The sequence below is a fragment of the Larus michahellis genome, chromosome W (assembly GCF_964199755.1).
Source record: "Larus michahellis chromosome W, bLarMic1.1, whole genome shotgun sequence".
Classification (NCBI taxonomy): Eukaryota; Metazoa; Chordata; class Aves; order Charadriiformes; family Laridae; genus Larus; species Larus michahellis.
The window spans coordinates 8,077,336-8,096,574 of record NC_133929.1 but is presented as its reverse complement, the minus strand read 5'-3'; the positions used below and the strand labels follow the sequence as shown (position 1 = coordinate 8,096,574).

The 19,239-nt window shown below is 43.0% G+C and overlaps 1 protein-coding gene across 2 annotated transcripts in view; it reads left to right on the top strand.

Annotated features, from left to right (window-relative positions):
• The window catches only part of LOC141735461 (secretory carrier-associated membrane protein 1-like), a 90,504-nt gene that overhangs the window by 31,947 nt on the left and 39,318 nt on the right, over nt 1–19,239 (top strand). For both annotated transcript variants that reach the window (XM_074568293.1, XM_074568294.1), the window contains 3 exons: nt 10,807–10,905; nt 11,174–11,285; nt 19,045–19,173. In XM_074568293.1, the coding sequence (XP_074424394.1) occupies nt 10,807–10,905; nt 11,174–11,285; nt 19,045–19,173 (340 nt within the window). The remainder of the gene's footprint in view (nt 1–10,806; nt 10,906–11,173; nt 11,286–19,044; nt 19,174–19,239) is intronic.

Sequence of the window (19,239 nt, the reverse complement as noted above, 5' to 3'; positions counted from 1 at the left end):
CGAGGGGCCACATCGGTACGGCAGAGGAAGGCAAGGCACAGTGCGGTCAGGGCATCCCCTGTATCTTCAAAGTGCGCTCATGTCTCTCTCTCCCTCTCTGGCCCGAGACAGCCCCCTTATATCCTGCACCGGATTGAGTGGAGAAGTACAGGCTAGAGTCGCTGCATGCGTGGCCAGCGCATGCAGCGAGCCCCAGCAGACTCATGATCCAGCTTTGCTAACAGCGGCTGTCTGATACCTGACTACATTGTTGCACTCCCTTCTTGTTATCATCTTCTTTGAAGGTCAGGTTCTCATGGATACACACATAGTTTTTGCAGCAACAGTACTGAGGTCCTTTTTCTCGGCACGTATACTGGGTTTGGTTCAACTAGTAATTTTCTGTCGTGTCTCACTCGGACCATCCTCTGTTATCTCTAACACTACTTATGCAAAGCATTCGACACTGTCCCACACGACATCCAGGTCTCTAAATTGTAAAAGCATGGATTTGATGGATGGACCGCTCGGTGGATAAGGAACTGGCTGGATGGTCACATTCAGAGGGTTGCATTCAATGGCTCAATGTCCACATGGAAAGCAGTGACGAATGGCATTCCTCAGGGGTCAGTACTGGGACGAGTGCTGTTTAACATCTTTGTCTGCAACATAGATAGTGGGATTGAGTGCACCCTCAGCAAGTTTGCTGACAACATCATCAAGCTGTGTGGCACAGTTGACATGCTGGAGGGAAGAGATGCCATACAGAGGGACCTGGACAGGCTGGAGAGGTGGGCCCCTGCAAACCTTATGAAGTTCAACCAGACTAAGTGCAAGGTTCTGCACCTGGGTCATGGTGATCCCAGGCACAAATCCAGGCTGGGCAGAGAATGGCTTGAGAGCAGCCCTGAGGAGAAGGACTTGGGGATGCTGGTGGACGAGAAGCTCAACATGACCCAGCAATGCATGCTCACAGCCCAGAAAGCCAACCGCATCCTGGGCTGCATCAAAAGAAGCGTGGTCAGGAGGTTGAGGGAGGTGATTCTGCCCCTCTACTCTGCTCTGGTGAGACCCCACCTGGAGTACTGCGTCCAGCTCTGGAGTCCTCAGCATAAGAAGGACATGGACCTGTTGGAACGGCTTCAAACTGAAAGAGGGTAGATTTAGATTAGATATCAGGAAGAAATTCTTTACTGTGAGGGTGGTGAGGCACTGGAACAGGTTGCCCAGGGAAGTTGTGGATGCCCCATCCCTGGAGGTGTTCAAGGCCAGGTTGGGTGAGGCTTTGAGCAGCCTGGTCTAGTGGGAGGTGTCCCTGCCAATGGTAGTGGGGTTGGAACTAGATGATCTTTAAGGTCCCTTCCAACCCAAACCATTCTGTGATCTTGCCCTGGTGAGTTTTGAATATATCCAGGGATGAAGATCCTGTAACCTCACTGGGATATCTATCCCAGTGTTTGGCAGTTCTTGCAATGAATTATTTTCTCCCTGATATCTAATTAGTTTGCTGTGTTCTAACAAGTGCTGTGTCATAAAAGCAGCAGCATCTTTTCCCAGCAATCCCATGTGTTTGCTGATCAATAAGGGAGTTAAAATCTATCTGTTTTATTTCTTATACATAGTAAATTACCTATCAATTAGGGCAGAATTCTACAGCATTAGCTTGATATGTGGATAAACCGGGTTTTGTTCAGTAAGTATGAGATTAGGAAATTAAAGAATTCATATAGGTTGACTGTGACACTCTTTTCAGGTAAGAAACACCAATCAAATCTTATTTTAAAATTTTCATTGTGCCTCATTTGGGGCTGAGTCTTCTAGGTTACAGAAGGATGGATTGAACTGTTAAATTTGAGAGGAGAACGAAGTGACTTGACCTCTGCTGCCCTGAAGCCACCTGAGAAGCCTGTGTATATGCATCTACTGTGCCTTCTTTTGTCTCAGTTTTTGGGATGCTCTGGTATGAACTGCATAAGATGTTCATCAAAGTTAAAGGAGTTACCTGGCAAATGCCAGATCCACAGGTTTCTTTCAAAGCTGTCTCAGCAATTTTTATTCCTAGAAATCCTATGTCAATAAAAATCTAAGTAACAGAGACAAAAGTATGCCGAACAATGAGAATTCCTGCTCTGCTTATTTAATAGTTATAAATCTCAGTGTCTTTATGAAATGTCCATTACTTCTCAAAAGTAGTTCCTGCAGTTACCTAGTTTGAGATCTTCATGATTTTGATAGATATTGACCCAAGTGATTCTCTCCCACTGTCATCTTTTGTGCTGATAAAACATTTGAGGTGACCTTAGAAAGTGGATGTTTGCTTTTGGTTCTAAACAGCAAATCAGTTGCTCCTATAACTAGCTCTAATCTGACCACTTGGTAATAGTATTTCCTCAGTAAGATTTACATTTACACTTACTATATATAATTCTTGTCTGTATTAAATTGATGTCCTTTGCCAACCTTTTTAAAATGTACATCTGAGCTATTGCTTTCCAGAATGGCTTAAAAATGTCTCCAATTTTAGACTACTTGCATCTTCTACAACAGCACTTATGCCACTTCAGACAATTATTCAATACAACAGCTTTCAAATACTTCTCCATTTCAGACTGTAAAGATCCTACTGTATGCTAGCTAACATACCAATAAGGATTTTTATTGGAATTGTTTTGTAGGTTTTTTTATGAAGTTAGCTTAATTCTTAATTATGAAGTTAGTTTAATTCTTAATTGAGATAACTTTAGAGATGGCAATTAGAGCAAACCTCCTCTTACGGCCTATTTGGAAATTGTGAGACGTGCAAATGAATTTGTGGAATTTTGTTTTGTATTACCTTTTTAATTGTACAAAGAACCATCTGCCTTACTGTTTGTCTACTAGCCAATAAATGATTATCTCTGACTTTTATTGAGTATGTTTTAATTGCATGTATGAAGCAACATTTATTTCAAGTAACCTGTTTGCATTGAGGCTTAGCATAACCTCTGTTCTCCCTGGTTCTTGTTTATTTGCCTTGTATGCATTTTTATTGAACTTCTGTGTTTTTTCCAGTGATTGCTGAATACTGGGAAATATATTTATAGGACAAAATAAATTATTTGTGGCTTTATGAAGAAATGGTTTCTGACAAAATGTTATCACAAATAACTTTTTTCCTGTACTCTTCCCTTACTACCTACGTCAGTCCAATAATAGTCAATCTTATGTGTTAGCTGGACTCTCTTTAAGTCCGTGCAGTTCTTCAGATTTACTGTACAATGCTAGAGCTTGAAGCTGTACCTTCTTTGCTTTCTCTCGAATACTTCTTGCTTCTAGAAAAATCCCAAACTGTACTGATATGTCTTTTTTTCTTTTTGGTTAATGATTTTCTAAGTCAGCTGGATACTTCTATTTGTTTCATGATAAGCAGTTGTGGGCTCTTTCTTAACTGCTGCTCAGCTTTGATTAAGGTTATAAAAATGAGTACTTCAGTTTGGTAGGAAGATGTAGTGCAACCTGCGTTTAAAATGGTTGTGTACTACAGTGTTTTCTTTCATTAGGTTCTTGATCTGTAGAATCATAGAATAGTTTGGGCTGGAAGGGACCTTTAAAGGTCATCTAGTCCAACCCCCTGCAATGAGCAGGGACGTCTTCAACTAGATTAAGTTGCTCAGAGCCCCATCCAACCTGACCTTGAATGTTTCCAGGGATGGGGCATCTACCACCTCTCTGAGCAACCTGTTCCAGTGTTTCACCACCCTCACAGTAAAAAAATTCTTAGAAGATGGTTTATAATACTTGTGCCTGTTGTGCATTGAATTATGATCTTTAAATAATAACCTGGAAAAATAAGTACATTAATGCAATATTGAACTTCCACCATTTGAGGTAGATTTGAGCACTGACACTTTGTTCCCCTGTGCACACATTATGAAGCTAAGATTTCATTCTTTATATATAATCAATCTAGCAGAAATTCTGGAGTGATACCCAGCAAAAATTAACAACAGATGTTGAGGCAGATATATGATTTTTCTTATCCTTTCCTTACTACCTCTGACTCTTACAAGCTCTTCTCTCTACTTTTTCTTGCATTGTGCACTAATTCCAGCAAGTGATGTTAAGTAACACATATGTGATAACATACGTAATAAACTAATGGTGTAGACATATCTTCTGTAGCTCAAAAATAGCTACTTTAGATGTAAAGAGACTAACCGTGCTGGATTTTTGCTGATTTTGATTTAAAGTGTGTCAAGTGTGCTACTGGGGTAAGACAGCCTTTAGAAAAGTGGAAACTATTTTTAAAGAAAACTTAAGAGCTTAAGCTCTGGCAAGCTAAGTGTGAAACTAAGTGTTGTGGTTTTGGCCAAATTGGCCAATGGCCGGTGACAGATGCTCCCCCCGCTAGCCTCTCGTGCACGGAGAGGAGGAGGAGAGAGATAAAGAGATTTACGAGTTTAGAAGAAACTAAACTACTTTAATGAAATATTAATAATAAGATAAAAAAGGAAAATAATGAAATAGATACAGTATATACAAAACCGTATTAAGCTCCCAGGATGATGTCACCGGCAGGCACTGGGGAAGTCCCAGGCTGGACTCAGTGACGAGTGGGAACCGGGTTCCAGAGTTGGGGTCAGGAACACACCGATCGGGATCAAAGGCAGATGAACAGACAGGGTCCTCCTCAGATGTTGGCCATTGAAGGAAGAGAGCTGACCATTTGACCAGCTTTTATACTGAGCATGGGGCAGATGGGATGGAATACCCCTGTTGGTCAGTTTTGGGTCACCTGTCCTGTCCATTCCTCCCTGCAGGTGGGACCCCTCTACGCTTTTCCATTTCTGACCCTCTAATGGGGCAAATAACGAAATTAGCTGACCTTGGTTGTTATAGCAATAAGTATAAGCAAGAGCCTCTCTGCATACCGTTCCTTGGCACAAACTGTCTTATCACTCTGAACGAACCGTTTTAGACATGCTGTCTAAACAACATGCTGTTAATTTCAGAGAGTTAGAAGAGGCCTAGTTAAGAAGTAAAATTACTGAACAGAAAGTTGGTTCTGTTTTACCTCAAACCAGGACACTAAGGCAAGCTCAAAGCTCTGAGGAAAAAGTTGTTCTACAACTTGGGAAAATTTCTTTCCTGGAACTGAGAGCTTTCACCATCTTTAAGGTTGTAAGAGTACTAATAGAAGATAATGATGTAGGAAAAAGCCAAATTAATTGTCTTTCCACAAGGGAAGTGTCTTGAACTTGAATTCGTAACAGAATAGGCTTTAGAGAAGCAATAACTTGCTGGAAACAGGTAGCATTCAGCTGAGTGTTAAGAAAACTAAGATGGAAAATTTGTCAAGCATGAACTAGAATGTACCTCAGCTGGCCTTATACTAGAGGAAGGGAAAGTGATGACTGTACTACTTGCTATAGAAAAAGCTCTTAAAATTATTCAAGAAATTAAGAGGCCAGAAGGTACAAGTTCTTTACTGGACAAGTAGAAGGGGATGGTAGGGAAGTCTACTAATCATAAATGTTGGTTGATTGTGGTTTTTTGTTTGGTTTGGGCTGGTTTTTTTTTTTTTAGTTTTAGCAGAACTGTACAGAAATACAGGGGCTTTAACCTTCAAACAGGCATGGAAGTTGCCTTGACTGCTGAGTCATTCCTGCATTAAGCAACGGACTGCAGTGCACAGACCTGACAACATAAGACTCAGGGCAGCTGCTTCCTTGTGCTGCAGTGCTTGAAGAAATAAGCCCGGAGTGTCCTCCTTCATGTTACTATAGTGATATGGCTGTATGGTTTTTGAGGGGCTGAGGCCTGAAGGAAAATCATAATCCCAGTCATATTATTACCGAGTATCCAAAGGGACAATTAATTCCTAATCACATACTATCCTTGAAAAAGTCACGATAGCCTTTCAGTTGCAAACCTCCATGATGGTCAAGACTGTCCAAATACTCAAGTCAGTCATGCTGGTTACTGTAAGGTTATGTGGAATGTGAGAGCATGTTTCATTAAGGTTATAGACCTTTTCAGTTTAAAGGGAGTAATAAGTAACAGGGAAAGTGATAAACAAAACCAGACAGAAACAAACCAGATAAGTGATAACAGAGACATAAAGTAAAACTCTTCAGCCACTAATTGATGGGCCATTAAGACACAGCAGGTGTAGCTTTGAAGAAATTCAACCTGGACTTTGTAACTGATAAGAAGGGCGAAAGGAGATTAACATGAATATTATGGATAGCTGAGGGGAGCCTGTGGGACTATGACTATTCCCCTTACTATTCCTTAATAAATTTTGCAAAGGTGTGGAACAATTGGGGACTAGGGAGGAACAAGGAGGAGACTAGTGAAGAGAATGGATAAAAGGGACTGGTTGCATATAAGTTGCTACCAGTCTGTACACTTGTCTGACAGAGCTATGCGTCTAATCACTGCAGTTATTGTTAAATCCTTTCTTAACTATCTTTCTGTGACATTTCACTCTATACCATCTGTGAGTGCTGCAAGGTCTAGGTGCCAGGAACCGGAGATACTAGAGTGAGTGAATTAAATGCCAGCAATCTGGTCAGACCCGAGGCAGTAGTGGTCTGTATGTCTGCAGTGTCAACAACTGAGTATCTCAGTGTCAGCAGCTGGAGGGACCATGGGTCATAGGGCCTATGTGTTTGGGGTGTCAGCAACTGGAGGGATCAGTGTGTTTTCCTCTGTGTGCATGTATGTAATTTATATATATATGTATGTGTCGTCTTCTGTGTGTGTACTTGTGCAACTCACTAGCAAACTTTAGCTGGACTAGCTGGCAAATAAGAGGAAAACATGTCTCTGGGAAGACTCAAAGTCTGAGCCAAAAGTGAGTAAGGGAGTCCAGGGTCTGAGCCTAGATATATGGCAAGCTGAGAGCCTATGCTGGTGTTTGAGGGAGCTGTGAGAGTGGGGGTATGCATGCAAGACTAGTGTTTGAGTGTATGAATTTGCTAGTGAACATCAAGTTGGGCTAACTGGCAAACAGGGGGAAACCTGTATACCAGGTAAGAGGGTCCTGGATCCAGGCAGGTATGTCAGACAGGCTGAGGGCCCATGCTCGTATCTGAGGGGTCTGCAGTTGTTGATGTGCTTGTAAATCTAGAGAACGAGGCATGTGTTTTTCAATAGTGAACTTCAGTGCTGATCAGCTGGAGAGGAATGGGACGTGACTCTGTGTACCTATATTTTATGTAATTCTGATAGCGAGGGTGTTGTTTAAGGCAGTGCCCTGCCTATGGCAGCTTGTGTAGCTGGCTGTGATGGTGTTCTTGGTATGTGTGGTTGTGCATGTATTTGTGTGCATCTCTGGGATACACACTCAACCTTGCTACTAGCTGTCACGCCCCACTCAGAAAAAAGGGGGGGGGGGTAAGTGACTCGGACTTGCAAATCCCCAGCAGCTCGGACTAAGGTGAGACAACTCTCAAGGTCTGTATACAAACATTTGTTAGATTCCCACAGTGATTAGCATAGATCTTAACTAGGTCCACAATAATTGTTTAGTTATAAAGCAAATTATGGCAAACGGTAAGGTATGCATTGTGTTACTTAGTAACAGATATACAATGAATTATGGCAAGTGGTACGGTATGCCTTGTGTTACTTACTTAACTTTAAAACAAAAGGGAAAAGAAAAAAGAAAAAGGAAAAGAAACATAGAGAAGGAGACACGGAGAGAGAGAGAGAAAAAGATATCACCCATCCTGGTTCCAGCGTTGGTCCGGTCAATGTGGGGTGTGTGTCTTTGACTCATAGGACCGCTCTTCTGTGTATTCCCTCAGGGAAAAATCTTCTCTTCTTAGGGGCACTTATTTTCCCCTTCTATGTTTGACATATCAGTACGGCTTTCCCCACTGCCAGGGGCAGTTTTGTCTCAGGTTTCTTCCCTCCCCCCCCAGGTGACGTGTAGCATGATTTGGGTGGGGAGACGAGAGCTATAGTCATATGTTTAGCATGATCTCGATAATCTTCATTAGCATATGCAGGGTGTCAACTTTAATATGCATTTCATGGATAATAAGGCAAAGGTCATTCATTGGGCACAGTAGCCTTTCAAAGAAACAGAGAACTATGAACTACGCAGATTCTTGTTGTCTTGTCCTTGCTGAAGAAAAGTAGAGCTGTCGTTTCCATAGAACTGGTCTCCAGGTGCCTTAAGTTTTCTCTCATATGAATCACACAAGAGATAAGCAGGCATTAGCCTTATCAGTTCCTTGGGCAGAAGGCCTGGTACTTGTGAGTGTTTGAGACATTCCTCAGGAAAGCTCAGAGGGCCTCCCCCCCTCCTTCGTCTCTCACCAGTCTCACCATTTGTTCATGCTTCCCTCAGGCTGCTTCTCTCAGTCTTTGTTTAGGGGAAATTACAGGTTGTCTCTTACACTAGCTGAACCTGGAAACATGAAAAGCAGCAGCTGTAGCTGTGAGCCTGGGAAGGAGAGCTCTCAGAGGGTCTGAAGGTGTGCTGGACTAGGCTCCAGCAGTTGGAAAGGTCCCCAGGTCTCAGAGTCCGCTGGAAGAGGTAGCTTTTATAACATCTCTTAACAGCTTTTGTCCCCCAGCCCTTTTTGAGTTTCTTAGGATTCCAGGATGCACAGCCCCTGCTAGAAATTACTGGTTTAGTCTCTCTTCTTCCAGGGAGCACAGGCTCTTACCTAGATGTGTGCATAGTGGACAGCAATTCTAATACTGTATAGGCGGCCAGCTAGCATACAGTGGAACCTAAACAATGCATAAATCTGAATCCAAAGAATCTTGTACATAATTAGTTCCTTATATTAATGTCATCTATCATATATGCTGTTGGCTAGCATCTTTGATTATGTATCTCTAATGAGCTTTCTGATTGGTTCCTTTATTCATAAGCATATATGCATGTTCCAACCATTAACAGCACTGCATGCTTTTTGGACAGTGTCTTTCAAGGATAAGTATCTTTGAATTAATTGTTCAAATATTTCCTAGTCTGCCAATCCAACTTTAAACACTATTACAGGTGTCTGTGAAGGACTACTGGAGTCCTTACTGGAGATTGTGGGCACTCTCGCTCATTAGTTTAGCAGGAAGCTGCTTAGCAGTTATGCTTTCAAGGCTAACATTACTTTAGCCACAGAGCTACAATAATTAGACTTTTTTGGGGGCTTTTGTAGCATTGCTCTGGCCTACAATGCATAACAGAGTTTTTGTTCAGTAGCTATTTGTTACTTTGGTGCAGGGTTTGTATCTTATGTTTGAAGCAGATGTTAAGACTCTTGATGGGCATCTAGTTTTTGTAGGAGTTCTTCTACAAGAGACCTTTCTCCTTATCACAGAATGCTCTGGCATAAGTGTCACAGTTTGAGCTGGGTTGGCCAGCGAAAAGACAGCAGATGCTCTCCCCCACCTCTTGCTCCAAGGAGAGGAAGAGAGATAGAGTTATAAGTTTAGAAAAAAATAACTACTTTAATGAAATCTTAATAATAAAATAAAAAAAGGAAATAATGAAATAGATACAATATATATAAATATATACAAAACCAGATCAAGTTCCCAGGGAGATGTCACTAGCAGGCACTAGGGAAGTTCCAGACTGGACTCAGCAATGGATGGGAACTGGATTCCAGAACACACTGATTGGGATGAAAGCCAGACAAACTGACAGGGTCTTCCTCAGACATCAGTCACCAAAGAAAGAGAGCTATTGAAGAAGTAACCTTTTGATCCCTCAGCTTTTATACTGAGCATGGCAGATGGGATGGAATACCTGATTGGTCAGTTTGGGTCACCTGACCTGTCCACGCCTCCCCACAGGTGCAACCCCTCCATGGGGGGTAAGCAACCAAGTCAGCTGACCCTGGTTGCCACAGCAACAAGTATAAGCAAGAGCCTCTCTCACTGAGCAGAAAGTTGGCTCTGTTCTACCCCAAACTGGGACATTAAGGTATAGCAGTACTAATTTATTAGGAAAAAGTGGTTCTCTGTCTTAAAAGATCACAGAACGGGGAAGTCTTTCACATTGTAAGCTCTACACAAAGAAAGATGCAAATTGTATTTTTTTCCCAAGCATATTTAAGTATAAAAATAACATCATAGTAGGGCTATACTGATCTGCTTTGGTAAAGTTCAGTTGATAACTTTAATCTAGGCGATAGTAATTTCCTTGGCTTGATAGGTACTGGTTAACGTTGCGTATGATAGACAGATGTGGAGAAAGTCAGAGGAGATGGCAAACAGGAATAAGCAGGAGAGGATTTTGTAAAAAAACAAAACAATGTGTTCTTATAGGTAATGACCAAGTGACTGAATTGCTACTGGTAAAACTAGATACTACAGTACATTCTGGTGGAATAGTTAAGCAATAGATTGTGGATACTCAATTGGAAAATTTAATATGGTACATTGCTTCTCTAGTTAACCAGGTGATATAAGCCTTTGTTAAGTAGAAAGCTCTGGAAGAAATTACTAATAAATTACATCATGTTTGAAAACATGAAGAGATCACTGTTAAATCCTGCAGTTGTCCTAAACAAGAACTGTCCTTATTCATATTCCTGTCTGAACAAAATTAAAATTCTATTTACTTTCTGCTGATCCATAAAATTCCATGTGTGTTTATAGCAAGTAGTGCAGTGTAAAAACAAACAATCAGAACGCTGCACCATAGAATATAGTTATCTTTTTTTTCCTGAAGGTTATAAATATCGCAGGCAGCATATCAGATTTTCAGTTTATCAGTAACACTTCCTTTAAAACAACTGGAGTAGTTCTTACAGAGTTAATGAAAAGATGTTTATTAGAATAGGAGACTGTTTCCCTATAAAATGTCTCTTGTTTTCTTAGCCTCCTCCAGGAAATGTGAAAATGCCTAAAGTACCCAGTACCCAGCCAGCAATAATGAAACCAACAGAAGAAACGCCTGCTTACACACAAATTGCAAAGGTTTGTCTATAACTTTCAAGCACTGGGTTCCTTTCAATTAAAATCGTGTAAATACACTTCTGGAATAGTGTCTTTTATAAATAAGCATTGCTTTCCTGATTACTTATGAAAATTAATACTGCCTTTAAGTAATCAGTTACTGCATGAATTTGTCTAATATTAGGTCAGTCTTCATCCATAACTGGAGATGCTTAATTATGGAAAATAGAATATTTTTTTTTTGTTTGTGTTTTTTTTATCAATATCTAATGATGCTTGTTTTGTTCAGGAGCAAGCCTTGGCCCAGGCAGAACTGCTAAAGCGTCAAGAAGAACTGGAAAGAAAAGCAGCTGAACTAGATCGCAGAGAAAGGGAAATGCAGTGTCTCAATCAACAGGGGGGTATGCATGAAAAAATACTTCTTTAAATTGCAGGAATTTCACTTTTTCTTAGAAACTGTTTTAGTTTTACAGTGACATTGTGAAACAGATAAAAGAGGGGTTTTTATAATCTCTTCAGGAAAAGAAAATTTATCTCCTTTGGGACAATGCATACAGTGAATAAAAACTGGTCTGGCCTGTGCAAATTTTCACAGCAAAAATTTTAAATGTGGCCTATGTTACATGTTACTCTGCTATCAGCTGTTTTTATTCTAAGTTAATATCCAAGTAATACTATTGAATAGAAATGGAGCAGTTTAAGAAGAAGTAAAAGTAACTTCTGAAGTAACATCTCTGATTTCTCTTCTGTCAGTATTTATAGCTGTAGGAGAACTTTCCTGTTTTGAAACATTTTCTTATCTTTTGCTATGTTACAGACACGATCTTCTGTGCAAATAGCAGAAAGATTTATTTTATTATTAATCTTTTATTATTTTTTCATATGATACTTTGGGAACCCATAGTCAAGATCCGTATATCATTTTGCCACAAACTCTAAGTGTTGTGTGAAATCATCAGTTTTCTTACTGCATTTTCACAAATGAGATGATTTCCATCCTCTTAACTGAAGATCCGGGGAACTACAAGCCTGTCATTATGACCTCGGTGCCTGGGGAGGTCATGGAACAGATCATCCTGAGTGCCATTATGTGGCACACAAAGGACACCCAGGCGATCAGGCCCAGTCAGCATGGGTTCATGAAAGGCAGGTCCTGCTTGACAAACCTGATCTCCTCCTATGACAAAGGGACCTGCTTGGTGGATGAGGGAAAGGCTGTGGATGTTGTTTACCTGGACTTTAGTAAAGCCTTTGTCACCATTTCCCACAGCATTCTCCTGGAGAAACTGGCTGCCCATGTACTCTTTGCTGGGTTAAAAACTGTCTGGAAGGCTGGGCCCAGAGAGTGGTGGTGAATGGAGTTAAATCCAGTTGGTAGCTGGTCATGAGTGGTGTTCCCCAGGGCTCAGCATTGGGGCCAGTTCTCTTTAATATCTTTATCAATGATCTGGATGAGGGGATTGAGTGGACCCTCAGTAAGTTTGCAGATGACACCAAGTTGGGTGGGAGTGTCGACCTGCTTGAGGGTAAAAAGGCTTTGCAGAGGGATCTGGACAGGCTGGATCAATGGGCTAAGGCCAGTGGTATGAGGTTCAACAAGGCCAAGTGCTGGATCCTGCAACAATCCCATGCAGCGTTACAGGCTTGGGGAAGAGTGGCTGGAGAGCTGCCTGGCAGAAAAGGACCTGGGGGTGCTGGCTGACTGCTGGCTGAATATGAGCCAGCAGTGTGCCCAGGTGGCCAAGAAGGCCAACAGCATCCTGGCCTGTATCAGGAACAGTGTGGTGAGTAGGACCAGGAAAGTGATTGTCCCCCTGTACTTGATACTGGTGAGGCCCCACCTCGAGTACATTGAGGTGCTGGAGTGTGTCCGGAGAAGGGCAACGAAGCTGTTGAGGGGTCTGGAGCACAAGTCTTATGAGGAGTGGCTGAGGGAGCTGGTGTTGTTTAGCCTGGAGAAAAGGAGGCTGAAGGGAGACCTTATTGCTCTCTACAACTACCTGAAAGGAGGCTGTGGAGAGGTGGGTGTCGGTCTCTTCTCCCAAGTAACAGGCAATAGGACAAGAGGAAATGGCCTCAAGTTGCGCCAGGGGAGGTTTAGACTGGATATTAGGAAAACTTTTTACACAGAAAGGGTTATCAAGCATTGGAACAGGCTGCCCAGGGAAGTGGTAGGGTCACCATCCCTGGAGGTATTTAAAAGACAGGTAGACATAGTGCTTAGAGATATGGTTTAGTGATGGTTTTTGTCAGAGTTAGGTTGATGGTTGGACTAGATGATCTGAAAGGTCCCTTCCAACCTAGGCGATTCTATGATTCTATGAAAAGGAAGAACTTCAGACTGAAGTTAGGAAAAAAAACCAAACCAAAAAACTAAAATACTGTGCAAGGTTGACTTTGTGTGATCTTTTCACTTGCATCTAGAATTCTGACTGTTGTATTTCCACATGTGCTGTTGTTTTTTTTTTCACCTGTGGAAATTGGAGTACAGAGCGGTACAATTCCAGATTGCATAATCGCTTAGTAATTCAAATTCTCATGGAACTTTATGCCAGTCATACCCTAGGATCTGGGAATGGGGAATTGCTATTCTTCTTCTAAGGAAAAGGATCATGGTGATATTGTCCCTACATTAAACCATTTTTATGTTCTCAGTATTTAGTCTTTTCAATCTCCTTATTAAATCTCTGTACCTCTTCTCCCAGACAATGAATTTTTTGGTTGTTTTTTCATTTCCTTCTCCATATATTACTCTTCATCTAATTTCACTAACTTATATTGATGGTCTGGATTGATTACATGTCTCTTCCAGGCTTCAGAGACAGTTTTGTTCATCTATATCATAGAATCCTAGAATCATAGGGTTGGAAGGGACCTCTGGAGATCATCTAGTCCAACTCCCCTGCCAGAGCAGGGTCACCTAGAGCAGGTTGCACAGGAATGCGTCCAGGAGGGTTTTGAATGTCTCCAGAGATGGAGACTCCACCAGCTCTCTGGGCAGCCTGTTCCAGTGCTCTGCCACCCTCAAAGTAAAGAAGTTCCTCCTCATGTTTAGGTGGAACTTCCTATGCTCAAGTTCGTGCCCATTACCTCTTGTCCTGTCCCCAGGCACCACTGAAAAGAGCCTGGCCCCATCCTCCTGACACCCACCCTTTAAGTATTTTATAAGCATTGATAAGGTCACCCCTCAGCCATCTTTTTTCCAGACTGAAAAGACCCAAATTCCTCAGCCTTCATAAGAGAGGTGTTCCAGTCCCCTCATCATCTTGGTAGCCCTCTGCTGTACCCTCTCCAGCAGTTCCCTGTCCCTCTTGAACTGGGGAGCCCAGAACTGGACACAGTACTCCAGGTGGGGCCTCACCAGGGCAGAGTAGAGGGGGAGGATGACCTCCCTCCACCTGCTGGCCACACTCTTCTTGATGCAGCCCAGGATGCCATTGGCCTTTTTGGCCACAAGGGCACATTGCTGGCTCATGGTCATCCTGTTGTCCACCAGGACTCCCAGGTCTCTTTCCACTGAGCTGCTCTCCAGCAGGTCAGCCCCCAACCTGTCCTGGTGCAGGGGGTTATTCCTCCCCAGGTGCAGCACCCTACACTTGCCCTTGTTGAATTTCATAAGGTTCCTCTTTGCCCAACTCTCCAACCTGTCTAGATTCTCTCTGTATGGTGGCACAGCCTTCTGGTGTGACAGCCACCCCTCCCAGCTTTGTGTCATCAGCAAACTTGCTGAGGGTGCCCTCTATCCCCTCATCCAGGTCATTGATGAATATATTGAAGAGGACTGGACCCAGTACTGACCCCTGGGGGACACCACTCGTCACTGACCTCCACCTAGCCTCTGTGCCCCTAATCACAACCCTCTGAGCTCTCTCTTTCAGCCAGTTATCTATCCACCCCACTGTCCATTCATCTAGCCCACTCTTCCTAAGCTTCCCTATGAGGATGCTGTGGGAGACTGTGTCAAAAGCCTTGCTGAAGTCAAGGTAGACCACATCCACTGCCCTCCCCTCATCTCTCCATCCAGTCATGCCATCACAGAAGGCTATCAGATTAGTCAGGCATGATTTCCCCTTGGTGAATCCATGTTGAGTACTCCTGATAGCTTTCTTTTCCTCCACATGCCTTGAGATGATGCCCAGAACGAGCTGTTCCATCATCTTTCCAGGGATGGAGGTGAGGCTGACCGGCCTGTAGTTCCCCGGCTCCTCCTTCTTGCCCTTTTTGAAGACTGGAGTGACGTTGGCTTTCCTCCAGTCCTCAGGCACCTCTCCTGTTCTCCAGGACCTTTCAAAGATGATGGAGAGCGGCCCAGCAATGACTTCTGCCAGCTCCCTCAGCACTCTCGGGTGCATCCCATCAGGGCCCATGGACTTGTGAATATCTAACTGATCTGATTGATCCCTCACTCGATCCTCCTCAACCCAAGGGAGGTCTTCGTCTTTCCCCGTTAATTCCCCCAATGCCTGGGACTCCTGAGGGCTGGCCCGAGCAGTAAAGACCGAAGCAAAGAAGGCATTCGGTAACTCCACCTTCTCCGCATCCTCCGTCACCATGGCTCCTGTCTCATTCAACAGTGGGCCCACAACTTCTCTGGTCTTCCTTTTGCCTCCAATATACTTGTAGAAGCCCTTCCTGTCGAGCTTGACATCCCTAGCCAGGTTTAATTCTAAGGAGGCCTTGGCTTTCCTTGTTTCATCCCTGCATGCTCTGGCGGCGTTCTTGTAATCCTCCCAAGGGGTCAGTCCCTTCTTCCACTTATTGTAGACTTCCTTCTTCCACTTGAGCTTTTTCAGAAGCTCCCTGCTCAGCCATGCAAGTCTCCTGCGTCCCTTGCCCAATTTCTTTCTCTTTGCGATGCACGGATCCTGAGCTTGGAGGAAGTGGTCTTTGAATACCAACCAGCTCTCTTGAGCCCCCTTGCCTTCCAGAGCCCTAGCCCACGGGATCTCTCCAAGCAGTTTCTTGAAGAGGTCAAAGTTAGCCCTCCTGAAGTCTGAGGTTGTAATTTTAGTTTTTGTTGGTTTGTGCATAGTACCCATGATCCTGAACTCTATCATTTCATGATCACTACAGCCTAGGGTGCCCCCAACCTTCATGTCCTCCACCAGTCCCTCTGTGTTTGTCAGTACCAGGTCCAGGAGTGCTCCTCTCCTTGTTGCCTCCTGCACCACCTGTGTCAAAAAGTTGTCATCAGTGCACTGGAGGAGCCTCCTGGACTGTGCATGCCTGGCTGTGGGGTCTTCCCAGCAGATATCAGGGTGATTGAAGTCCCCCATGAGAACCAAGGCCTGTGACTGTGAGGCTTCCTTCAGCTGTCTGTGGAAAGCCTCATCAGCTTCCCCATCCTGATCAGGTGGCCTGTAATAAACACCCACAACAGTGTCCCTCATATTTGCCTGCCCCTTAATCCTTACCCATAAGCTCTCGACCCTCTCTTCATCCGCCCCTAGTGAGAGCTCGATGCATTCCAGATGCTCTCTCACATAGAGTGCAACTCCACCACCACGCCTCGCTGGTCTGTCTTTCCTGAAAAGGACATAGCCATCCATGACAGCATTCCAGCCATGTGAGCTGTCCCACCATGTGTCAGTAATTGCAAATATGGTAGGCAACATAACTCTGACACCCCATGCATGTTTCAGGATATTTCTAAAATGGGTATTTACTGTGTTATTAGTTTACAGTTGTTCACATCGAAGTGCTTGAAGAGTCCATGAAGAATCTAAAGGATTCTTTGGGAAGGCTGAATGGAGAAGAGAGAGCTCTTAAAGCTTTAAAGAGGATATTGGGGTTTTGCCAAATGACTGCATAAGAGGTGCTGCAAATCAGAAATTGTATGTTGTCACTGAGGAGAACAATATCCTTTTCCTTCTGTTTTTTTTATTTTTCTTTTGCACACTCATTCGAACTCCTTTGGAAACACTGTAGAGAAGTTTTGATTGGAGGGCAAGGTCTTCTGCAACAGTTTGCTATTTGTATTCAATTTTTATTTTATTTTATTTTATTTTATTTTATTTTATTTTATTTTATTTTATTTTGCTATTTGTGTTCAATTTAAGATGCTGGCTGCACATCTAGGACACCGTCGTCATATGCAATTGACTGCAATGCAAAGATCAAACATGCAGCCACACAGGTCTCAGGCTGCAAGGAGTGCCACAACCTTACATGGCTAATGGACAGTAGTAGGGGTGTGAGGTGTGACCAGGTGGACAATCTGCTCAGCCTGGTGGCAGAGCTAAGAGAGGAAGTAGAAAGGCTAAGGAGGGATCGGGGGGTGTGAGAAAGAAATAGATTGGTGGAATCAGGCTCTGACCTCTCTGAGAGAAAAACAGGGACAGACACCAGAAAAGAAAAACAAGATGAAGGGGATCCCGTATCCTTCTCCCACCAGGCTGAAGGCGGAGGCCAAATGGAGAGCTGTGAATGGAGGCAAGTCCGTGCTAGGGGCAGCAAGCGAATCCCCTCCTTGTCCACCTCCCCTACACAGATGCCTCTGTACAATAGGTATGAGGCTCTGGGTGAGGTAGGCCAGCTTCATGGATGATGTGGAAGACGGTCCGACTACACCATAGGAGTTGACGGGACTGGGAAGGCCTACCCCCCGTTTAACGACCACCTCCACAAGGAAGAAAAGATGGGTTGTAGTTGTGGGTGACTCCCTTCTGAGGGGAACAGAGGGTCCAATATGTCAGCCAGACCCTCTTCTTAGGGAAGTCTGCTGCCTCCCTGGGGCCCAGGTTAGGGACATCATTAGGAAACTTCCTAGCCTGGTATGGCCCTTGGACTATTATGCACTGCTGCTCTTCCATGTGGGTGGCCATGAAGTGGCAACACGTAGCCGAAGGGTGATTAAAAGAGACTTCAGGGCCTTGGGAAGGTTAGTAAGGGAATCTGGGGTGCAGGTTATCTTTTCTTCTGTTCTCCCAGTTATAGGCAGTGACACTGAAAGAAGCAGACATGCTCAGTTTGTTAATACATGGCTCTGGCTGGTGTCGCTGCCACAATTTTGAGTTTTTTATGGCCTACACGGCATCATACCTTCTGTATGCTCCCTCTGTAAATTCCCTGCTCTAAAACGCTTGATAAAAAACTTTCAGTGGAAGAGACAGAAAATTTAACAGATATTTAGTGCCTTGGACCTGTTTGGACAGAACTGTCAGCTTCATCTTGTGAGTGGGGAAAGAAATAATAAATAATGCCAAGTGTGTAAGCTTTGCAAGTTTTCTGTTCTTACCAGATGAACTGCTAGTAAAGATATGGTTGAAGATAGAAATTCCAAGCAAAACCTTGTCAGAATTTCAAATAAAGGTACCTTTAGGTTAGTCTCAGCTCCACTTTTGGAATATGGTGATTAATGTATCTCTTGCATCCAGAATTTGAAGTGCTATGAAAACAGTTTGTTGTAGTTATCTCAGTTGAATCCCTGAGTCTATGCTTTGTATGACTTTTGTTTGGCAGAATGTGCGCTCTAGTCTGTGAGCAGATCAGCATACAGGAAATTCAAGTGTCTGATACTGTGTTGTCCTTTGTGGTGTCCTCACTCTGTCACACAACTGTATCAAAATATATTGATGCTGTTGGGCATCTTCTTGTAACAAAAAAGTAGTTTAGACCATTTAAATAGCTGCCTTTCTTAAAGCTTACGGGCTTTTAGGTAAAGCTTTGACTGTAAACTGTATTGGGAACTAGTTCGAAGTGTTAGAGATATCCAAGTGTTACAAATATCAGGATTCTGAGAATGGAGAATGCTTTTCAGTCCTCAGTCTTTGTGTTCCACAAAGTATGAGAGTATGGTGGGACTTAGGGAAATGTGCATTTAAAAGTCAAGGAACTCTGAGAAATTGTTTTGTGAAGGATTCTCCTTTCTCATTACTTTATAGGAACTGTCAGATGCCTGCTTAGTCTTTTACATAGCTAAATATTGTACTTTCCTTGATCTGTCTGCACTTCATTGTATTTTATTTCTGAAGTTTATTTTCAGTATTGTGTGAGGATTGCTAATAAAATTTTTGGGCTTTGGTAGCCCAAGTTTTCCATACGCTTATGAAACTTGTGCATAAAATAATTTGAACAAGTCCAAATGCATATCTCTTTCTAGTATACAGAGATTAAAACTGTATTATAAAGTACTTTTTTTTTTTTTCTTCTGATTTGCAGGTAGAAAAAATAACTGGCCACCTCTTCCTGAGAATTTTCCAGTGGGTCCATGTTTCTACCAGGACTTTTCTGTAGACATTCCTGTAGAATTCCAGAAGACAGTAAAGATTATGTACTATTTGTGGATGTGTAAGTATTTAAAAAAAAAAACCAAAAAAAACCCCCACAAACCAAAACCACAACAAAAAACCACAA